Source organism: Cynoglossus semilaevis, chromosome 2 (assembly GCF_000523025.1).
Source record: "Cynoglossus semilaevis isolate Cse_v1.0 chromosome 2, Cse_v1.0, whole genome shotgun sequence".
Lineage (NCBI taxonomy): Eukaryota > Metazoa > Chordata > Actinopteri > Pleuronectiformes > Cynoglossidae > Cynoglossus > Cynoglossus semilaevis.
The window spans coordinates 5,633,978-5,656,647 of NC_024308.1; the positions used below are offsets into that span (position 1 = coordinate 5,633,978).

General features: G+C 37.6%; 2 protein-coding genes across 6 annotated transcripts in view; one reads left to right on the plus strand and one right to left on the minus strand.

The window, feature by feature from the left end:
* Positions 1-651: 651 nt before the first annotated feature.
* Positions 652-21,740, minus strand: swt1 (SWT1 RNA endoribonuclease homolog). Of its 5 annotated transcripts, XM_025064871.1 has the most exons (19): positions 21,561-21,740; positions 21,089-21,191; positions 16,478-16,544; positions 15,888-15,946; positions 15,499-15,803; positions 14,697-15,433; positions 14,475-14,604; positions 14,293-14,394; positions 13,693-13,884; positions 12,723-12,816; positions 12,116-12,357; positions 11,632-11,786; positions 11,398-11,536; positions 9,589-9,728; positions 9,355-9,491; positions 8,805-8,951; positions 7,250-7,316; positions 6,778-6,845; positions 652-1,784 (listed from the first exon to the last, which is right to left on the minus strand). In XM_025064871.1, exons 3-19 carry the CDS (start codon positions 16,538-16,540, stop codon positions 1,631-1,633), a joined length of 2,931 nt encoding a protein of 976 aa, XP_024920639.1. In that variant the 5' UTR covers positions 16,541-16,544; positions 21,089-21,191; positions 21,561-21,740; the 3' UTR covers positions 652-1,630. The 5 variants fall into 5 exon arrangements, with proteins under 5 accessions (XP_024920639.1, XP_024920640.1, XP_024920638.1 ...); XM_025064872.1 differs by lacking the exons at positions 21,089-21,191; positions 21,561-21,740 and adding an exon at positions 17,103-17,288; XM_025064870.1 differs by lacking the exons at positions 21,089-21,191; positions 21,561-21,740 and adding an exon at positions 16,673-17,288.
* The window catches only part of anos1b (anosmin 1b), a 31,737-nt gene continuing 30,378 nt past the window's right edge, over positions 21,312-22,670 (plus strand). Inside the window, exons 1-2 of the mRNA XM_008332897.3 lie at positions 21,312-21,646; positions 21,741-21,929. Of these exons, the coding sequence (XP_008331119.1) occupies positions 21,572-21,646; positions 21,741-21,929 (264 nt within the window). The 5' untranslated portion in view covers positions 21,312-21,571. The remainder of the gene's footprint in view (positions 21,647-21,740; positions 21,930-22,670) is intronic.

Genomic DNA, 22,670 nt, shown 5'->3' on the forward strand with positions numbered 1-22,670 from the left:
GTTTGTCTCTCTGGGTTAGAAACATTTGAAAGACAACCAGATTGGCTAGAACACATCTTGGTATCTGATTAACTCTGCTGTATCACAATTAATCCTACAAGGATTCTTCCATGCATTTGTGCTCTAGTACCCTAACAGAAAAAAACACGAGGTCCAAAATATAATAAAATATAAACAATTAGCAGCACAATTGTTTTTCAACACAAACTGGTGAATCATCACTCAGTGACCAGAACGTGAACTAAATCTAACACGGACCAAGTTCTATGCCAAGAACCATAAAGTATAGAGGAACTTAAGAGACTGCGCAATGAACGATGGAACAAGTTGATACTACAGTTTGTGTCAAACAACACGTCATTATGTATCAAGAACAGCTACAGTATAACTGCTGTAAACTGAGTCAACATGAATTCACATCATCACTGATTCTAATCCTCGGTCATCCTTCTACCGTCTCCTCCTGTGTGACTTCTGAAGCCTGTTCAGCTTCAGCTGCCGCAGGTGTAATCTCAGCCAGTCTGCTGGCGTCACCTTGGCTCTAATCCCCTTAGTCACCACACACCCACACATGCACACACATGGAAATGTACAAGGCCAAACGGCAGGACAAGAAACATTTAGGTGTAAAAAAAGGTGCAGACATTAAGGTCTCATAATAAAGAATTAACTCTTTAATTATAATATATTGTTGTTTCAAATAATTAACAGAATTTAAAAAAATGCACAAAAGCAAACAAGTTTCAAGTATATACAAAATTATATAAAAAATATATTTATATTAGCCGCTCAGTGACTATGCAAAAAACCCCAGCTTTTCTGACATGACTTTGCAAATGTGTCATCCACCTCTCAGCAGACAGGGTAACCTAGGAGACATGCTCTGTTAAAGTAGTAGCACAGAATATGTTCAATGTCCATGATACGTAGATCATTTTCTAGCACTTAATATTCGGTTGCATTTCTTATTCTTGATACTAGAAAACTAGAAATAGAAACAGAAAGAAGAAAGAAACAGACTTTGAGTTGGTTTGAAGTACAGTTACAAGACTATTCATCTTTCATGAAATAGAATTTACAGTGACATGAGTCAAGGAACATCTATATTTTTTGCATATGACAACTGGGATGTCAAATAAATTGTTACTAATTTACTGTTCACTGTAATTATGAGACAAACTCACTATCCAATGACTCTGCCTGATGTAACGACACAGGCTAAAATACAGCCCTGAAACATTACAGAGCCTCTTTGAGGCTTGAATGAAGGTCCAAACAATCTGAGTAGATACAAACTAACAACTCAGGTTCAAAGTTTGCCAACCTGGACTTCCATAATTTTTGAGTCCACAGCCCATTGACTATAATCCAGTCTTGTTTAATTTTACTTAATTGGAAACCAAGTGTGAGTATATGACAAGAAACACAAAACAACAAAACAAACAGAACTTAGCTTCTGGGTAATGCTCAGAACAAACAGGCTTTGTTAAACAAATGAGTTTCCATCCAGACTAATGGAAACCACCTCGTGTCTGTCCCGTGACCAAAAAAAATCAAATTAGACTCTCTGTAGGCACTGGAAAAGACCAAAACCATTTCATCCTTTTTTCCCCCACTCAATATCCATTTATCAGAGGCTTCTGTTTTGTTGATGTGCACTTGTATCAGCATTATTCCATTCAGGCTGTGTAGTGAAGGTGGTGTTCTGACCCATGGCCCCAGCACAACGATCCAGGGCCTCCTTTAGCCACAGTAACTGGGTCCCCCCAACTCCCAACTTCTCTCTGAAACCACAGTTATTAACAAGGTTATTAGATTTTCAAAATCACTGCCACCAACAAACAGACAGATGCGACAATTGGAGTAACAAAATGGACAACGGTAAACGAGTTCCAAGATTAGTTAAATGACCTCCACATTTGGAGCAGAAAGAAGGAACCGTGGGAGGAAACTGGATTTACTGGAGAAAGAAAACAGACGCACACTAAGGGAGAACATGCAACTTCCATCCAGAAAGACCTTTAGTTACCATCAGGTATCTGACCACATAACACCTATTAGTGTGATGAGTCGCTTATGTTTAAAATTGCTATGTGAAACATTTTGTCACGTTTCTCAGAGCAGAACGGCGCCATCTAACAGTAAAGTTCTGGACTGTGTCAGAATCCATTTGACATGGAAATGGTGACTGACTGAGTCAGATGTGTATCTGTCACGTTTCTTTTATCCAACGAAGCACAAACTTCCAAACCTAAATGTTTAACTTCTTCTTACTGAAACAGTTTTCACAGTGTTACAGGGTTAAATTCATGTCAAAAGTGGAAACTTTCACAGTGAATGTTTTTTATTTTCTATTTGCCTTTTCAGACGTATGAACCTATTCACACAGGCAGCTGTGGGTTGTGGGCTGTAGAATTTTACCTTGAATGGAGCAAGTCGATCATAATTTACTCTGTACAGACTGTCTGTCTCTGAATGACCTTTCTGTGCTGATGGTCGAATCTTGGTGACAGACAAAAGAGTTTCTGTCTGAGCCGCTGCTGCTAAAAGCCACACATTCCCAAGTCAGCTTTTTGTGCTCTGTTCTCCCTGGCGCAATTACATCTTTTTTGTTTGGTTACAAAACCATTTATGTATGCATAAGGAAATTCACCAGCTACACACGTAAAATTGACTTCAATGTGAACACACACACAGGTCGACTGGAGTCTTGGTAACGGCTGCTAAGCAGCAGAGTCGCACAGGGAGTTGGTTGCCGCTTCTTTGTTTTCTTTGAGCTGTTATGTAACTGCAGCGCGGAGTAGAGGAAAGAAAGACTTTGCTCCGTGTTGTAGCCATAATTTCTTCTATTTTCCTTCTCATCTATGTCCAAATGTGACGCCTGCCTGTTATTTTAACCTTTATAGACAGGTGGTTTTGCACACTGTCCACTCCCAGGGTGTGTTATTCTGTCAGAACTAATGTATTTTTCCATAAAAGCTATTTCCATATAACATTATACACCCATGGTTGAAATACTGTTGACATTGCATTTCTTATTTTCTTCTATACGTGTTTACACAAGCTAAGTGACAGGTGTGTACAGTACAGGGTCACTGACAGCAATAGACAATTCCATAGAAGCAAATGATGCCTGGCTACTGTTACATAACAGTTTGACAGGTAGTTGATCTATTTCCCTCTGGAGACAGAAATTCATTTCACTGAACTGAACTCAGTACTGGATGACATAACCGATGACTGTTCTCTACCAGCCAATCCTGTTTGGAAACCACACTCCAGATCTAAGGACATACGTGGACCGATGCATGTTGAAGCAGGAGAATGAGTATGAAGTGGCAGAGATGTAGATGAGATGTTCACTGACCAGGATGTGCAGGATGAGAAATTAGCAAATCAGACAGAGAGCAGTAGTTCAGCAGATTGAGAATGAAAATGATGACGCAAGGTTTAGATGGTTTGGGAGGATGAAGATAATGAAGAGAAGAACCTGGAGATGGAGCTGGCAGACGAGAGAAAAGAGGAAGATCCCAAAGAAGATTATTGAACTAGAGTCTTAAAAGGACTAGTGTAACAGCAGAACAAAGATCACGTCTTCAAAAGACTCAACCAGATCATTCTTTGTTTGATCTGACACTTCTCAGTGTTAGTGAGACATCTCATACTTATTTAATCTATTTGCACAATCTCTGAGAATTCTTCTGTAAAGAAGACCTATAGGAAACTTGGGCCTTAAGGATTAGATAAATCCAAGAAATCCAAGGAGCCATTGGCTTTTCATATCATCTTCCATGGAGTCAAACGCTAGTCATGTGTTTGGCCTATAATTAACTTAAACACACCTCAGGGCTGTGTTCAGGACTGAATGCATTTCTGGGAACACTATCAACTGTGACCTGCTACAAAAGTGTCATTTGATGCACGCCCAGTTCTGTCAATGCTGCGTTAAAATCCTCAGGACTTTAACTAAGTCTAGATGCAATAGACATTATTCAAATACAGTTCAGCTGGGTTATAATGATACACACGGAATGTTTTGTGCTTTTGGTCAAATATGGATTTGTTTAAATCAATTTTGCAATTATTAAACCTGTTCTTTATTTTATTTTTTTATAAACACATCCACAACATGTCCTCCATGTTGGACAAGGTTATTTTATTTCATTTTGATCTGAGGTATAAATTCTCACTGAGTTTTAAAAATTATTTTTAAAGAGTGATATGGACAAGAGTGAGACATGAAAAAGATTCTTATGAGAACAATTCCAACATTTTCCATTCTGTACTTAAATGATTTCAGGCAAATGGAGCAGATGACTCTGGTGATTGACATTCAGGGAATAACACCAGCAACTCATAAACAAATGATTAGTGACAGGGTATTATGTGAGAAAAGAAAGGCAGAGACGACATTGGAGAAATTGTTCTCCTCTAATCGTCTTAGACGTACGGGTCTAAGAATTGTCTCGGCCCTGACGACTTTCCCATATCTAAAATCTGCAAAATTATACACACAACAAGGGAGAAATGTTTCCTGGTACCATTAAAGTCCTCAGAGAAGTAACAGTCACAAGTGAGAAGACGTGCGAGGCTGCAGGTTACTAGCCTGATGTTTTGTTCTCTTCCGTCACACTTGATTAAAAACTCAGATGGGTTCAGAAAGACTGTAAATAACAACATTTCTATTGACTATTAGGGGGGAAACAATAAGATGGATAATAATTTATTGGATATACAGTGCCAGTTGTTTTGCCCATGTGCAAAAATGCTTTGGAAAATTTTGATGTGATCAATTGTACATATTAATTATCATGGTTAATGTTTTGACTGCCCTAATAATTATATAAAAAAATCTGCTGTGTATGCACATCTACTGTTACCACAAGCTTGTAAGCATTAGCCCTGTTTCTAAATCAATCTTCACATCATGAACTTGTTTTTTTCTTAGTTTGAGAAGTAGCACAGAAAAAAAATATTTCTCTCATGTCTCTGTTTCACAACTTCCTTGGAATCTTATCTGATGGGAAGGCCACTGTTTATTGTAAGCTCTCTGTCAATGATATGATCACGATCCAGAACAAGTTCTCCTTATTGCTTTACATAACTTCTGACATCACGCCATGGCACTGTGTACAGAAATTAATTATTTAACACCAAGGATGACGTACTCACTGGGCAAACGTCAAGATCACTTCACTGCGAGTATGACAAATAAAAGGTTTACAATCACAGCTTGGTCGGTCAGTCTTTTAAAATCAGGGCTCTTTTTTAAAATGATGTTGCTATGATGTGAATGCTCAATGCCTGCAGAGCTCTTTCAAATGAAGTGATGAGTTTGATGATGATGTGAATACATTTAGTTTCATGCGGCACTGTTTCATTGCACTAGGCAAGAAAACCACTTCTTTAAAAACAAATAAAAAGGGAAATTATACTAGCAGACTGAGATCACATCCTGGCTGGGAAACTGATAATCTGTTAAGTACGTGCAAGTATGGCTTGTTATCATGGCAGATTATAAAAATAGCAGCACTCAAGCTTCGGACAAAACATGATAAACTAGAAGAGGGAAAGGGCACAGTTATATTGCTTGTGTATGTGCCGCGAGTGAATATTTATATGTTCATTTTTATTCAGTGACATCAGTGTATGGTACTGTAAAACCAGTGTATGGTACTGTTAAAGTACCATATGTACGTTACACCACTTTGTAAACTATTCTATGGTTATTTTAGTTTCTATTTCAGCCCTAATTCTTATTTACTACATCCTATAATATGTCATTTTTGCAACATTTCTAAGTTATTTTTATAAGACATTTTTTGTTGCTATAGTACCTTGTTCTAAATATTTCTGTAGTTCAGTTAAACATACCAATGACATACAACATTCCACACGGATACCGCTGGTTAATACAGACCGCAGTTAACAATCTGCTGCTCGGCCACTCAGATCTTTTCCAGACATTACAAGTAGATCCTTTATGATGGTTTATTTGAGTTTATGTGGCAGCTCTGTTTATTCTGGCCTGTTTAAATAAAGTCTACTGGCTGCCTATTGTGTTGGTCCTGTTTACACTCTCTCTCACACCCTCACCTCGTAGAACTAACAGATTAACACAACAGATAAATCCTGAGCCTTTAACAATCACTCATCTGATCATTTTTTTTAAGTGTTTAAGAAGAAGAATAGAGGCATTTGTGATCTAGGTGAACTACCCAGAGTCACTGAATGGTTCCCAGGTACAAGCTGCTGTGCCCAGTTCCTTATTCAAGTCAGTGTTCCTTCAGGGAGACAAGTGAATTGTTTGTGCCACAGGTGTTTGGAACTGTTGGCATGGTCACCAACATTGTTAAAGCTCTGCTGGGGATATTTAGGCAAAGGTCTTGTGTTACACAGTAACAACAACATGCCTGGACGTGATGTGACAAAGGACACACGGACCTGTCTCAGTGTGTATGTGTCATTTCTGACCGGTAACGGAAGGATGACTTAGAAGTGAATAAATAACACTTTTGACTTCAAATCATTTTCTACAACTTTGGTGAGGCTTTAACACGCCTCCATGACATAAAACTGTATTGATATACACATTTTTTCCTTTTGAACATTTTCCAACATTTATTACTTTTCTAGATTTGAGCCAAACTATACAGTATTCTATTAATAAACAGGGTGGTCATTTGTTGCTGTCTTAAATGTATCTAAGGGTTTGTTTTCCTGCTTTATTTTAAACTAAATCAAACCAGTGTAGAGGCAGAGAGTTTTTTTTCCTACCTGTATTCATGCTGTGCAAAACAATGAAGTAGGTCTGTGGCAGTCAATCTGGAATCTACAGCAATGATCTGAAACAGTGTAAACAAGCTTTAGTGAAGGTGAATTACAACACGTTTTTACCTGTGTAGGAAACGTAGGAAATCTTAATGGGCATTTTATTTCAGGTCAATAAAGTTTAGCACTAAACCCTTAGCTTTTGACTATTTGTAGCTTTTTAAGCCACCTCTGCTATTTTTGCTATATTTTCAGTTAACCTTTCTTTCTCTAAAAAAGAGTAAAAAAAACACGGGATGTGATAGTAACTGCTGCTTACCTAATCTGCAACATCCTGTAAATGTGTGACACAATAGACAAACACTCCCAAATGTCCAAAATGTCCAGCATTATGCAAGACCTTTGCTTCAGATGTAAACAATTCAAGTGACCTAAAATAATATTTTACTGTCAGACTAATGGTAAGAATGACACCAACCTTGTTAGAGTGAATAATACTGAACAGGTCCTGGACTTTATCCAAACACAGGTCTAAGGACAGGACACTGAAAACAAACAAACAAAAAAAAATAGTATTGTTTAGTTTTGAAGCTGCTGCAGTAAAGGGTAATTAAAGATATGTTTAAAAAATCCTTGCACAGCTCTTAAATATTCTTTAGACTCTACAGGTGGAAACAGCAGCTTCACATAATCTCTAAATGATCTTTTTTTTAGCTGCATGCAGTTGTTATTCTAACCCCAGTTTCAGTGACAGGGCACAGCTGACAGTAATCACATACACTAATAAAACTGTCAACCCCATGAAGACAAACAAACAAACAATAAAAAAAATTGACAGAAAAGGATTAGAAGATGAGAAGGGAAACATGCTCATGAAGATCATTAGAGCCTGAATGTAAATACATCAGCCTTCGGCATCAGCAGAAGGTAAGAAAATGAGCAACATAGAGAAATGCTGGGAGATGAATCATAACTGTGCACGTGCGACACGTGAAAATTAGTCTGGCTGTCTCCTTGGAAACTGTACTGTCGAGCAGACCAACACCCACATGCACATACAAACACACACACAGATAAGAAGCGTAGACATACACATAACTTGATAAAAAAAATTCCAGGACAAAAATAGGGATAAGGGTAGCACAGGTTGTGGAACATTCACCACTGCACCAGTTTTTAATAATTTAATTGGGTGTTTTCTGAGATAGTGTTATCTAAATAATGTTGATGCCTGATTTGCATGTCCTGAAAAAACAAAGCTATTTAGATAAAACTATAATGACTTGTATTATAATGACTATAATAACAAACCCATTTGTTAGATGAAAACACGTCCTCAAACTGCATACTGGCGCAACAGCAATTGGATTGGATGTAACTGAAATTCACAAAATGCAACCGAAAAATTGCTAATAACATGAGTTATCTTGTCTGCAGTAGGGGTTTTGAAGTGACACTTGGTTTAAAGAGTGGACAAAGTTAAACAACTAAACCAAATCGAGGCTAAACATCACAAATGAAATCCTGAAAAGAAAATGAATGACTTTTATATTGGATGGCAGAAGACATTGTCAGACAGTGCATTCACATTCTGCACATCACTCATAGTGTAAAAGACAAACCAATGAACTTTGTGTCAAACACAGGTTTCTAGTGAAATCTGTGCCTAAAGATAAACTGTGCCTCAGCACAGAGCTGCCTGTTGCATCACAGAACAGGTGATAAGGCAAAGATACAAGGTCAAGCAGATTAGAGGGGGCCAAGCCTGCTTGTCAAATAGGGCCTTAGCGTAGTGAGGTCATACGACAGGACATGCACACGTAATCATGACACGGGAAGTTGTACAGGGCTGATTAAGGACATCTTTAAAGGGGTCAGGGCAAAGGTGAGAGACACCTAAGAAATCAGGTGAAGTCTGAGAGAGCGGAAAAGAGAGATAGAGAGAGATTTCACCTTCATTAAACCTTAAATAAATTAGTGAAGAGAGTATTGTTCCAGTCAGGCAGACAACAGTGATGAGACGGCTCAGATACCTGCTGAAGGCTTGAAGCAGCTGTGACACCATGGAGGAAAGTTTGTGCAAACAGGCCATGGCGTCCTGTGGAGGCTGAGAGCATCCCGCAGTCTGGAGGCTCTGCATGGTGTTTGAGTCAAAGCCCAGCACTTTAAAGACTTCCAGACTGAAAGAGGACAGAAAATCATGACCCCAGAGTTCAATTTAATGGAAAGAGGATAATGCGAATCAAAATAAACTACATCCCAAATGTTGTTTTCAATACACAGCACACAACCTTTGCTTCAGTTCTAAGAATGAGAACAGACTGTGGTCTGACAGGTTCTGTTTACTTCCAGCAATAAATACCTTTTAAATGGACAAATCACTCACTTCCTGCTAATCTAATAAATACCTTTTAAATGGACAAATCATTCACTTCCTGCTAATCTTATCATCAAATATATAGTCTGTATTTAGTTTACTACCTGGAAGTGGCCAGGAAACCTCTCTAGGTTTCCATTTAAAAAGATAAAATCAGATTATCTGTTTTTAATCTTTTTTGAATTGTTCATCACCATCACACCAACCTGAGCTGATACACGTGACACCAGAGGTTCTCAAACATGGCCCAAACTTCCTGATGAGTGACCTGAGTCTGTATGAGTTGCCTGTCTTCGTCTTCATCATTCATCACAACATCGCAAGAATTCAGATGAGGTTCCCCCTATACATATAGAGCAGAAGTTAAATTCAACACTTTCCTGATAGACTTCAACGGTAAACTGAGCTGTGATTGTTGAGAAGTGCGGTGAAACATGGACCTGGGGTTCCACAGACTTGATCATTTTGTCTATTTTGACAATGGCACTGGGAACAAGGCTGGAACGATTCGCAAATGCTTTCACAAGCTCCCTGGCTTCTTGAAGCGCTGTTAATGTAGCAGCTCTGTCCGCAGTTTTACCTGAAAAATATAAAAATATGTCATGAGGTTTTTTTTATGTAAGAGATGTATAATGGGAGGATAGGGGTTCTGACAGATTCCAGAAGGGGGTCTTGCATTAACTACATGTGTAGGAGCGATCATATGAGCAGCACTTGAGTGTGACAAAAGAATAAGAACATGTACAACTGCGTAACAGATGTGAGGAGTGTGTGTCTGCACTCGGTGTACAACTACGGCTTCAAGCGACTGCATACATAGCACGGTGCTCACGGGAGACCAGAAAGTACTTTTCCACTTCCACATTTGTCCCGAGCCTCATGCACAATTCATCCCCCCTTCATTTCCTCGCTCCTCCTCCCTTTCTTCACGTACTCTGCAAGTCCCGGCACATAGCCAAGCTGTTTGGTTCTCTGAGGTCTAAAGTCGTGCTGCTAACAAGGTGACACGGGAGAAACCTGAAATCTGATTGGTGTAGTTTATTTACCATTGTGGCTGAGGGTCAGTAGTGCAGACATCACTTTACGTAGTTGGATAAATCTCAGACATGCAAAAGTGTAAACATAGTAATGAGCTCTAACGGTGGGATCAGAGTCCAGAGCTGCAATTATATGACTCAGCATCAGCCTAACCCACATCTCTATGTCCTGCTTTACTCTGCTTATGACCTAATTCTGAATGTAGTTCTGTGGGCTTGTGGCACAGTGGAGGTTAGATGTCAAATTCCAGCGATGTTAACCTTTTAACTAGATGATAAGTCGCTATCTTAATGCCTCTGCCCACTAAGAAAAATAAACATTTTCTAGGGCCTAAATTTTGGAAAAGTGGGAATAAACTAAAGGTTGTAACAATCAGTTTATTAAAAGCCTGGCAAGTAGAACAACAACATACACAATTTAATATTTGTTTTTTTTATCCTCTCCTTTGTATGGGCCACCAGTGTATGGTGACGTATTCATGTGCTGGAAGTTTGCCTTATGCCTTTATCTAATCTTTTTCTCCTTTCTTTTACGTGTTATCCAGACTTCTGGGAAAATACTAGTAAAAAGTCATGTTTCTGAGGGAACCAGCTGCTGATAAAAGACAAGATCTAGTTGGTGTTGGAGGGAGAGACGGGATAAAGGTACAGGAAAGAAGTTATTATAAATTATTATTAATATATATTAGCTCAGTGTTGGTGTACAGACTCAACATTAACAGCCATCCAGAGATGCTTTACTTTTATGAAGTAGTCCCTGGAAGCAAGGTTATAGTTACAGTAGGTTAATAAAAATCAATGAGCAACTCAGCTCATTCGACAGGGCATTCATTCAAACCGCCTTTGTAGCACCCCCTGCAGGGCAGTATACAGAAGCTGCATGCTGTTTTACAACACCACACAATTTGTTCACTTTCAACAAATGACACGTGAAAAACTGAGACCCACACATTGTTTAACATTTTAGTATAAGGTGTGCTAAACTACGCAGCTTCTATAGTGGACTAAGTTTGAACAGTGAATGTTTAAGAGTTTGTTTTAATATAGGTTTAGCTGCTGGGTGAAACCCAACGTCAAATTTGCATGGGAAAACATTCACTATGCAAAAATTCAAATTAATTCTCATAATCTTTTTACATACAGTTGAAATTTAACACTTGCGGGTGTTTATAAATGACAAAATAAATGTTCTTTGCTTTCAGCTATACGTACCTGAGTTAAAAAAGTCTATGAGATATAAAACTATTTGAAGTTTTTTCCGTGGAACAATTTGCCCAAAGACAGCAATCCAGTGCTTCTTCAAACACTGGAGGACATCCTGAAGAGTCCAGGGCGGTTTAAGATAAACAATCTGTTTACACAAGAAAGTTCAATAAAAGGATTACCTTCAGGGTCGAAATCATTGTACACAATGTGGACATTTAATATATAAAAAAGACAACTCACCTCTAACCACAACTCTTCATAAACAGCCTTCATCTCCACCTGGAGGACATCAGACAGTACTTCCTTCAGATTATCTTTTAGTTCACACAAACATCTGCCGAGGTCCCATTCAGCCTTCACCTCCTCTGCTTCTTTGCTGGTGAGTTGGTGGTCATCTGTTATCATTAACAGACATGCAGAACAAAATATGTTTAAGAATAAAAGTTTTCTTGCCTCACTAAAAACAACAGTTAAACTAAGTAAGTTAGGATTTGATTTTGAAGTTTTCCTTTATTTTTATTCTACAAAGTGTTTCAAAGGTGTTGTTCCAGGCTATTACCCAAATATAAAACATACTACAGGTGAAGGAAGGAAGGAAAAGAAAAAAGGGAAACAGGAAGGAGTGGGTGGTAAGTTGTTGGACAGTAAGGAGTGCTATATGACAGAGCGTGCCAAGTCCTTTCCTGTTTGTACTGAAAGAAAAAAAATTAAAAGTCTGGCTCACATTTTAATTCCAGTCCCACAGAAAGGTCTGCCCTCTCCTGAATAGGTGGCTGTGCTGGTGTGAAACTCCTGCTCAGCATCGACGATGAGCTCTGAGAGTCTGTGTGAGGAAGCACGGGAGTCTGAATGTTCTGCAGCAGCCAAAGTCCATTACTGGTTCTCCAAGTTTCTGTTTCTAGGTCTTTCTTGCTGAGGGCCTTCACTCCACTCAGGAAGGCTTTACTGCATAGGTTTTTGTCATTACTATAAAGCAAATAAAGAAAGGGTGGTTTATTTATTCATTTTGCCAGGAACAGCACAAACACAGCAAACATAAATTTGACCAAAACAACATTGAGACACAACAGCAGTTTCTGGAAGCTACAGGGAAAGAATGTGGGTTAATAACAGACAGTTCTATTGAGTTGAAAAATTCCTGCACTCAGCTCATCTATTCTTGCTCAATTACTCTGTCTGGCTCCATCTCCCTCTCATCCCGACTGGAACTATCTGGTTGAAACCCACTCACAGTCACATGCATGTGCATTATGTGCTGAGGACACTGACTCTGCTGTTGCAAGCAGCATGAAAAACAGCCCAGGTAGGGAGAGAGAGCAGGGGGGACTCACGTGCATAGGATGACAGCGCACTCTGGGTACAGACTCTGGTACTGCAGGCAACACTGCAGAACCCTGTCATCATTATTCTCAGCGGTCAGGCAATCTGGGGACAGAGAGGCACAGAGCAGATGAAGAGGAAGGAACAAGAAGACGACAGGGACAGAGAACAAAAACACCACAGTCCAAATAAGGACAAAGACATGACTAATTCAGTGAAGGCACAGAGTGAGCACATTAACGTCTCGCACAGAAAAAGTACAGCTTGTCTTCTTTTTTCTTCAGTAGACAAAGAGGAAGAGAAGAAATAAACCATGAAAAAAGGAAGTAACAGCTCTGTACACTAGAGTATGTATCAACACTACGTATCTATGTTAAAACTATATAATGAAGAACAGGATGATGGCAAGGACTAAAAAAAATAATCTCAGAGTACTTATGTTTAGATTGTTTTAGCTCAGCATAAGTCAGAAATGTTACAAAACCCTGCAATTCTAGGGCTGCAATTATGCGAAAAGATATTTCTATGGTCAACACTGGGGACAAATCAATCTGACAACTTCAAAGATGCTAATTTTATTGACCAAAGAAAATCTAATTAGAACATCAGAGCAAATGCTCACCTTGGACAAAGAAATAATATATCAAAATTAGTATTATATCTTCCCCCAACTTTAGTTTTGTGCACCTACCTAGGGGGCTCACCTTCTAATTTGGGTACTGAATTTGGGTATTGAAGTGCATGAAACAGGTCATTAGGAAACGAATAAAATACGTCATTGTCATTATTAAGGAAACACACTTAGAACAGGTCATTAGGAAACGAATAAAATATGTCATTGTCATTATTAAGGAAACACACACCAAAAAGCGTGATTTGAAAATCTGATGAGCTCATGACATCAGTCATCTTCACATTCCATCTGTGCTTTTAATGAATATTCATAAGTCTCTGTTTACAGCTCCTTCCATCAACACTTACTGCTACTCTCTGAGGCCTGCTGCATCGACTGCCCCCACAGGTTCACCTCACGGTTCTTTAGGCTGTTGTATATGTAAGAGATTGCAGGAATGGCCAAGTGTGCTACGGATCCTGACAGGCCTTTTCCTTTCTTCAAGGAATCCAGCTCCTGAAGAACCACCCAGGGGATCAGGACCACAGGAGAACCCAGGGCTACGATAGCATGACAAAGAAGAAAGGGTTTAGTCTTTACATTCATGTTTTTAATAACTGCATTATTATTTATGTTTTCAAAACATTTCTGTTTAGCAGGTATCTGATCATTTCAAAAGAAATTCAATTCTTATTTTATTTATTTTAAACATTCCACTGGGGGTACTTGGGCTCCCTCTGGTGTTACCCACCAAATATTTCTGGAGGTGGTACACAGTGTAAAACGTATTAGAACCAATAGGATAGTAGAACCAGTAGGATAGTAGTAGATTTTGTTTTCTTTACTTTGTGATAAATGCATTGGAGCTTAAAAAATGTATTCTTTAAATCCTTATAAAACATATTAAACAACCAATACAATTTGACAAAATAATTGCAGACATTTCAAAATGATAAATATTTTTATACCTCCAAGGCCTTGAGACTTGATCTTTTTCACATAATCCAGGTGACTGAGGAGAATGTTGGTGTCCAGAACCAGGATAAGGTCTTGCTGAGAGGATTGTTTACCTGTCAGATGGCACATTAAATATAAACTATTTATTTGTTCTGAGTTTCATGTGTCCACAAAGTGAAATAGATGAACTAACAGTATTCTTTACTTGCTTCCTCTTCTGGTGGGTCTATCTCCATGCAGGTCAGTTCTCCACAGCTCTGCAAAACATCCACTTCCAATTTTTTCTCAGTGCGAGCGAGGTGAAGCTCTTCCACCACTTGCATCTAAAGAAAACCACATTTAAAATCAATTAGCATTATTGATGAAAGCTTGAAAACATCTTGCCTGATTTAATATGTAAAAAGCTCATAATTACCTGGTCAGACGTTGACTCTGGAATGGTCTCTATCACAGAGGGGATTTGCTCAGACAAAGACGAACTTTTGTCCTTTCTTTCAGTTGAAAAACTAGGACTAACATTCAGGCTCTCCTGTCTGGTCCTCGTCTCACATTTACTTATTTTGGTCCCAGATTCTGAAACCTTTGGGGTTTGCACAATACAATTCTTTGCAGAAGAATTAGGCCGTTCTAGTGGCTTTGGTTTAACCTTTTTTGGTATTTTAAAACTGAAACGAAGATGTGTTCCCAAAGAGTCTGATTTGTCCTTAGCCAATGATGGGCTAGCTGTCTTTTCTGACAATGGTATGAAACTCTTTGGGAGGCTATCAAAATTCTTCAACATATTTTTGCTCCTATCCAAGGTAGTGTGTTCAGTGGGAGCACACAGTGTGTGTTTTTTTAAAGAAGCAGAATATGTCTCATTTATCTTAACGAGCCTGTTCTTGACATCGTCTCGATGTCTTTGACACATCTTTGTGACCAGCTTCGTTCTCTCCATTACAAAGGAGTCTTGTAATGGAGGCAAGGTCCTGCTTGGTCCACTACTCTCAATACTGGTTGTTTTAGTTCTTACTTCCTCAGCTTTGCATTTCTTCAATTCTCTATCTTGTCTGTGTTTCTTTTGTTCAACAGGAACAAAACTGTGGCTGATCGGTGTCTTACAACTTGTCGTATGGGAATTTTCATCCTGGCTGCTTTGAGATTTCTTAGCATTTTTCTGGGCTGCTGCATCTGTAGCGTCAGGACATTTTGAACGTTGCTTTGAGATTTCTTAGCATTTTTCTGGACTGCTGCATCTGTAGCGTCAGGACTTGGACATTTTGAACGTCTTTGCACAGTCTCATTCTTAATGACAGCTTTATCCTTCCTTGAATTATGACGAGTTGTTTCTTTATCAGAGCAACTTCCCCCGTAGGATGACACAGACACACTTTCTGTTTTTGTGTGACTTTTCGTCTTATCGTGAGACTTCTGGTCACTTGATGTTCTTTTTTCCAGCCTGTAAACAGGCTTTTTGATTGGGCGGCTGCTTCTGGAATCATGTTTAGTTTGGAAAGATTTAGACTTTTCCTCCTTCCTCCGGCTGAACACAAAAAACACACGTACAGAATACTGTAACACATCATTGTTAACAGTGAAGTAATAATTGTACCTTTTATGGTCTTACCTGTCCTCCTTTCTGTGTACACTTGTACCACTCTTGGAAACATATTTTTGTGGTGATGCCTGAAAAAGAAAAATGTTATATCTCAACAACAGCACCCAGCCCATGTTTGTGACAAGTGTGTTAAGCTATTTATCAACAATGGCAGTACATAATAACAAGCACCACAAACAATATGTAATAGGGCTATACTAATATACTTCAGCAGATGATACATTTAGTGTTAACATTATAAAATTACTTTACTCTAAACTGAACTACTAAACACTGGGTATTAGTTATTCAAAAACCATGTAACAGTAAAGAAAATATATGGTAAAATAAGCACTTTAAAGAAAAGAGACAAGCAAAAGCTTGTAATGTAAATACCACATGTATGGATGTAAAAAGAAAACCCAGGGATAATTAAGACTAAAAAACTTTGAAGTTCTGAATGATACCAGGAGAACGTGAATGATACACACCTGTATTCAATGACATGTACAAATGAATGAATGCAGCAATTAATAGTATAAAAGATTCAACAACATATGAAGATAAAGTAGCAAAGAATAATAAGAGCACAGAGAGAGAGAGAGAAACCCACAACTCACCTTATTATCTTCGCTGGAAGAAGACGACTCCCTGCGTTTTCTCTTCTTTGACTTTTTAGACATTTAGCTGTGTATATTTTTGTAGAAACACAACAATTATCTTCTATGGGAAATGATGTTATGGCAAAATAAATAAAAAATCAACATTCTGTCATGTTGTTTGAATCGTAAGAGATTAAACGAACATTAACGCACCTGTCTGTGGTTCTATTTCTTTGCACTTAATAAATAATATTAATTACAGACTGCAGAAGTCAGAGTCGTAATCGAAAGGTTAACGACATTATTTGGGATATAGTATTTGGTTACAAGCAGGGGATGTGGTTCCTTAAAAAAAGGGAAAAGTTCACGAAATTTTCAGGAAATAGTCGGTAAATAAATACTAATACAGTAGTGGATACAAATAAGGTCAACTTGTCCAGTAACGACCGTTAAAAAGTACAATAATAATTTTAACTTACACCTAGACAAAACTAGATTCGATTAACATCGGCCTTCGCGCATTCTAACTGTACCCGGTTTTTAAAACTGTCAGTGAATTCACCGTTAACTATCCTCTACGTTGTGAGCGGCGCTAACGCGTGTCAACCGGGTAAAATAGAGCAACAACAGTAAAACATAAGACCTGTGTCAACTCCAGTTTAGCACCAATAATAAACATCCGCCACGATTCTACTTTGGTTCAGTCAGTTTAAAGACTAGGCTTTGCTGCAGTGGCGCCAACTAGTGGTGTGGATGGTTTCAGAACTTACTATAAATAGAAGCTGCACCTGTATTCTACGGCCACATAGTGGCACTGTAGCTCCTCTAGTCCCACCATCGTTCGCTGCGTACCAACCAATCACACATGACGGTTAATGATACAGTTCATTAATCTAAATTCTATGACCAGAAACTACACAAAAGATATTGAATTGATTAAAATTAAAGTAACACAATAATGTTTTGGCAGTGCTCTGAAGGTCATGTAATTAACCTGAATTTTGCCAAATGAACTCTTTAAACAAGTCATAATATCAGGGATCATTTTTCACGAACTGACTGTTTCATTTACTTGTTAAGGGGAGGTCTTATAAGAAAATGATAGTGATTTCATACTCAAGATTGCAGTTGAAAAAAAAACAGACTGCTAAAAGGCTGATTTCTGTTTGATGCAGCTGATTACTATCTCTGAACTATTATTATAAAGGGACGTCCAACACATAAAAGATGGCTTAAGTATATGAGAGTTGTTTAAAACATTCTAAGACAAATGATTATAATTTTAAAAAATCTCATCTCCCTGGTATCTCCAATAGTTTTTACATATTTTATAATATTTGAAATACTGACGATCAAAAATGATCAGTTTTAATATTATATAATATTATATATAACTGACTTTCTCAACTGTAAAAAAAAAAAACCCTGTAAAATGAATCACTTATTTAAAAAAATCTCATCTCCCTGGTATCTCCAATAGTTTTTACATATTTTATAATATTTGAAATACTGACGATCAAAAATGATCAGTTTTAATATTATATAATATTATATATAACTGACTTTCTCAACTGTAAAAAAAAAAAACCCTGTAAAATGAATCACTTAATTTTCTAAAAAAGACTAAAACATTATCACAAAACCTTAGATCGTGACCTGGTGGGAAAAACATCCTCCAGAATTTTACAAAGAAGACACTCTTTGGTTGGCGGCTGCTAGGACACAAAAACAAGCAGCTTAGGATGTTGGTCTTAAGATAAAATTAAAAAAAGTACATCATAGTGTACCATTCCATGTAAAATAACCACAAAAATCCTTGTAATAAAGTATTTTTAATCATGTGTTCAAAGAATCTGATATGGCTGCCATTATTGGTGTAGAGGATGTGTAATGAGCCACCTTTGGCTCTCTGCACCATGGCTTGAAAAATGGCGGTGTTGAAAACTTTGAAGGAGAGAGAAATGTAGATGAGTAACAGATGAGCTGTGAGTAGTTTCAGCTGCAGGGAATAATCTGTGACCACATCAGTAATCTTGGACATGAATGATAACGATAATAAATGGTAATGAAGGCGTCGTGAGAGAAACCACTTTGTATTTTGGGATTAAGAAGATAAGAAGATTTGGATTAGATCACTGACATGTTAAATGCTAAAAGATAAAATTTGTAAATTAAAAACAGCTTTTCTGTTTTGAACTTCAAAAATCATGATTCTTTTTTTTCCCTGGGTTGTGTTGCCTTTAACGTGGAATGCAGTGAAGATCCAGGAGACAGTTACTGAGAAATAGGATGACATCACCAAAGAGCACCAGTGTAGTTTCTCCTCTTAGCATGATTCATGAAACCTAATATTCTCTCTGACCATTAAAAAAGCCATTACTCAAAGAAAATGTGCATTTTTACTCTTTCTATTGCAGAAATACACAGTCCCTTCTGCCTGATTCGTAGTTTTACTTCATCTAACAGCTCATTGACTGAAGTCTTTCCTAAAATATATTTTTAGTAAAAAATAACATTCAAAGAGCAAATAATATATAATACAATTTATTTACATGAAAAAGGTAATTAGAAAACCAATTAGGTCAATGTGTTGTTTTTCACTTTTTCTGTCTCTCTGTCTCCCTCTGTGTTTTTGTCCTTCTTTTCCCATCAGTACAATTCAAAGACATTTGGCTTCAATCAGAGAGCAGTTGTGGAGACAGTGGAAACGTCTGTTATGTTACGTTATGTTTGAGTATGTGTTGAAGGGAGGTCTTTATTCTATAAGGGTTTATACAGAAACATGAGGAAGGTGTTCTTGAATATATGGAAGTATTATTTCTGACATTTAGTAGGAAACTACTATGCGTGTGTGTAGTATGTGTGCGTGTGTGTCTCGAGAAGCTGGATAGGATCGATGTGTGGAAAAACTGATTTTATGCTTTCTGATTTAGGGCCGTCCTCTGGATCCTCTGGGGTCAAGTGTGCACACATAGCCATCACATTAATTGTTCACAAATGGACTAAGTAGTGTCCCTTTCACTAAAATGTATATTTATGTCTTGAAGTAGTAACATAGTCATCTTTATGCTTTATGCTTTATGTCATAACATAGACCAGTAATAATTCTCAGTAAATTCAGAGGCTTCAAAAACCACTTAAAACATCTGTCCAATCTAACACCAAAAAAACCCCACCAAGGAATGATTGTTATTTTTATACATATAGTAAAGAAAAACTGATCAACACTGTTGTTTCCATCAGAGAATTCTGATGTCTTTTAGACAGGACTCAACCTTTGTCTTTGTTTCTACTGGATTAGTTCTATTCAAATTTGTCATTACTAAACTATATATAACACAACTCACAGCCTGACAAATGTAAAAATAAAACTTGTCCATGTGTCTTAACATTGTTAATTTATTAGAATCAGACACCTTTAGAAATTAAACATCTGTCCTGGAACGTTTTGCTATAATTCCTTTGTTCCCTCTACTTTTCCTTATATAGTTATAGCTGTACCATATTTGGACGAAGAAGAAGTATGTGTATTTACACAGTGAGAACAATCCACGTATGATTTAAGATCGTGTATTAAGTTTAGTTTGAGATAATAATGACAATCAGTATGGTGTCTTACATAAAGATGAGTAAAATTAATTATTAAGGCGTCTATAATGATGGATATTTGTTATTCATTGTTATCGTAGTTTAAGATCATCAGTACTACAGTGATGACAGTTATGCAGGCATGCAGGATTATGATGACAATGACAGCAGGGTTTATTATGGATTGCACAACAGTGTTAATGATGATGGAGGTGAATGAAAGAAAGAATGGTTCAATAACAGAGCTAAAAAAAGAATAATAATAATCATGAAAACAAAGATGGCCTCGGTAATCACTTCTCACTTCTTCTCTTATTATAGGAGCATCAACAAAGACAAAATATTCATTATTAGTAATCATTAAGCAGTAAATTAAGCACTAAATACTTTCCATTCCGTAATGCTTGCGGAATACCGCCGGCATCGTTAACTCCTCATATCAGCCAGCTTTAATTATCAACTAAATGAACTTCTGCCCTCAGACGCCGGATACAGAGAATCACAGCACAGATTACAACACAAATTAAAAGTTTTCTGATTCAAAGATATTATGAAAACCACAAATAAATTAACAATTTAACATATTATCCCAGAGGGCAAGACGCCAACTGTCTAGAGATGAAAAGAAACACTGAAATAATTCATAGTGTACAACTGTCTAGAGATGAAAAGAAACACTCAAATAATTCATAGTGATGCTCTACTAATGTAACCGTATAGAAAATACTACTCTACAACATGACTGTAAATTGTTGAAATTTCTTAACTTTTAGGAATACAGATAAAAATGAGAAAATAATTTGTATAACGTCTCCTATGTCATACTAAGATATAGCTTTTTTAATATAATGAAGAATAGAATGACGTCACAACAACTTACGAAGGGATGCAACAGGAAGGGGAAAAGTACATATAGTTATAATTTAAGTGATTAATGGGTCTAAATGGCTAAAATGAACAGAATACAAGGGACGAAGCTTCCACAGCAGTACTAGTACTACAGGGAAAATGGTACTTCTTAAGGTAAATAATTTCACTTACATTTATAACACCGGTTGATTTGTGTCCATCGACCTAATCCCTAGTGAACTGTTCCAAGTGTAGCCCATCTTCTACCACTGACTGGGATTGGCTCCAGCTTCACCTGAAAATGATGATAACTTAATTATTTTAAACAGAAGAAAATACATCTCCAATATATATTTTTTCTGCTATAATTTATGGGCCTCGGTTTTTTGGTGTTTCAGAACAACAGTTTTCAAATATATACTTCATACTAAGACTTTAAGATATTAAAACTAAACGTTAACGGAAGAGGAGAGATTAATTACGAAAATGGCGGCGTTATAGGAAAAGGATAAAGTCTTAGCCGCACCTCTACTTCAGTTGTACAGGTGATAGACGTTCTACAGGTGATACCAATGATAATTACAAAGATATAATGGCCTCGAATCTTATCTAAATAACAATATAACACTAATGATGAAAATATATAGTTATAATAATGGTTTACTTTGACTCCTCATGGTCGCACTTGCTCCGGCGGTGGGAGTGTCCGTAAGGCGGGAACATCAGCTCCGTGTTCACTCTCAGTCATCAGTGAGTAACTGACAGAAGCTTCAGTGCATGACCAGACGACAGTGAACGTCTCTTGTGTCTTTCCTTGACGTTTGTTTTGTCGTTTATCCTCTCGACGTCTGCCATGTCCTGTGGCCGGTGTGCCGGTGTGGTTCTCCTGTGCGCGGTGCTGGCGGTGACTGGTGGCCGCAGGAGTTCACCGGAGCAGGAGGATGTGGAGGAGAAAATCAACAGCGCCAGATGCACGTCCAGGTGTCTCACCCTGCACATGACCCAGCTCACTGCTACCTTCAGACACGTCCAGGTAACTTCTCATACCACCCTAAGTTAGCCTAAAGTCTGAGTGTAAACAAACAAGTCAGGGTTAGTTTTTACTTTGTAAGCCCACGTGGAGACTCCATGAATATGATGTATGTGTTAAATTTGTATTTTCAGGTTGTTATTGTTTTAAACCAGTATTTTTTGCCAATTGTTTTCATGCATTATCCCTCACTCATTTGTGCTGCGAATGTAGTTGTAATGGTCTGTTACATGAAGAAGAGTGCTTTTACAACAATAGATTTTGATTATTCAAGTTTTTATTCATACTAATCACAGGGTATTAATTAATCTTACTTGAAATTGAGAAATGTGTGAGTCATTTCAGTCTAAAAACACAAGTAATTTGTATGGCATAAATGGAACAACTGTTGGTCGGAACAAAGTTTACATTTTAACACAAATTCAAAACAGGGGCTAAAGGCAATGAAACCATTATACCAATATGGGAAAATGCATTGTTTGTACATGTGCATTCATGACGCAGATTGTCATTTAATAGCCTTTCTCTGCTGCTGCCATGCTGTGAGTATACATGTTATTTAACTTAAAAAGTATGTGAGTATGTGAAAGATTTTTTTGGTTCTTTATGAACAGCTGGGATGTTCAGAACCTCGTCAATAGCATAGTTCACATGTGAATGTGTCGACTGAAACACTTGAGTTAAATAAGTAAGTAAGACAGACTGTCAGAAGATAAATGACTCCCTTACTTTAAACAAGAGATT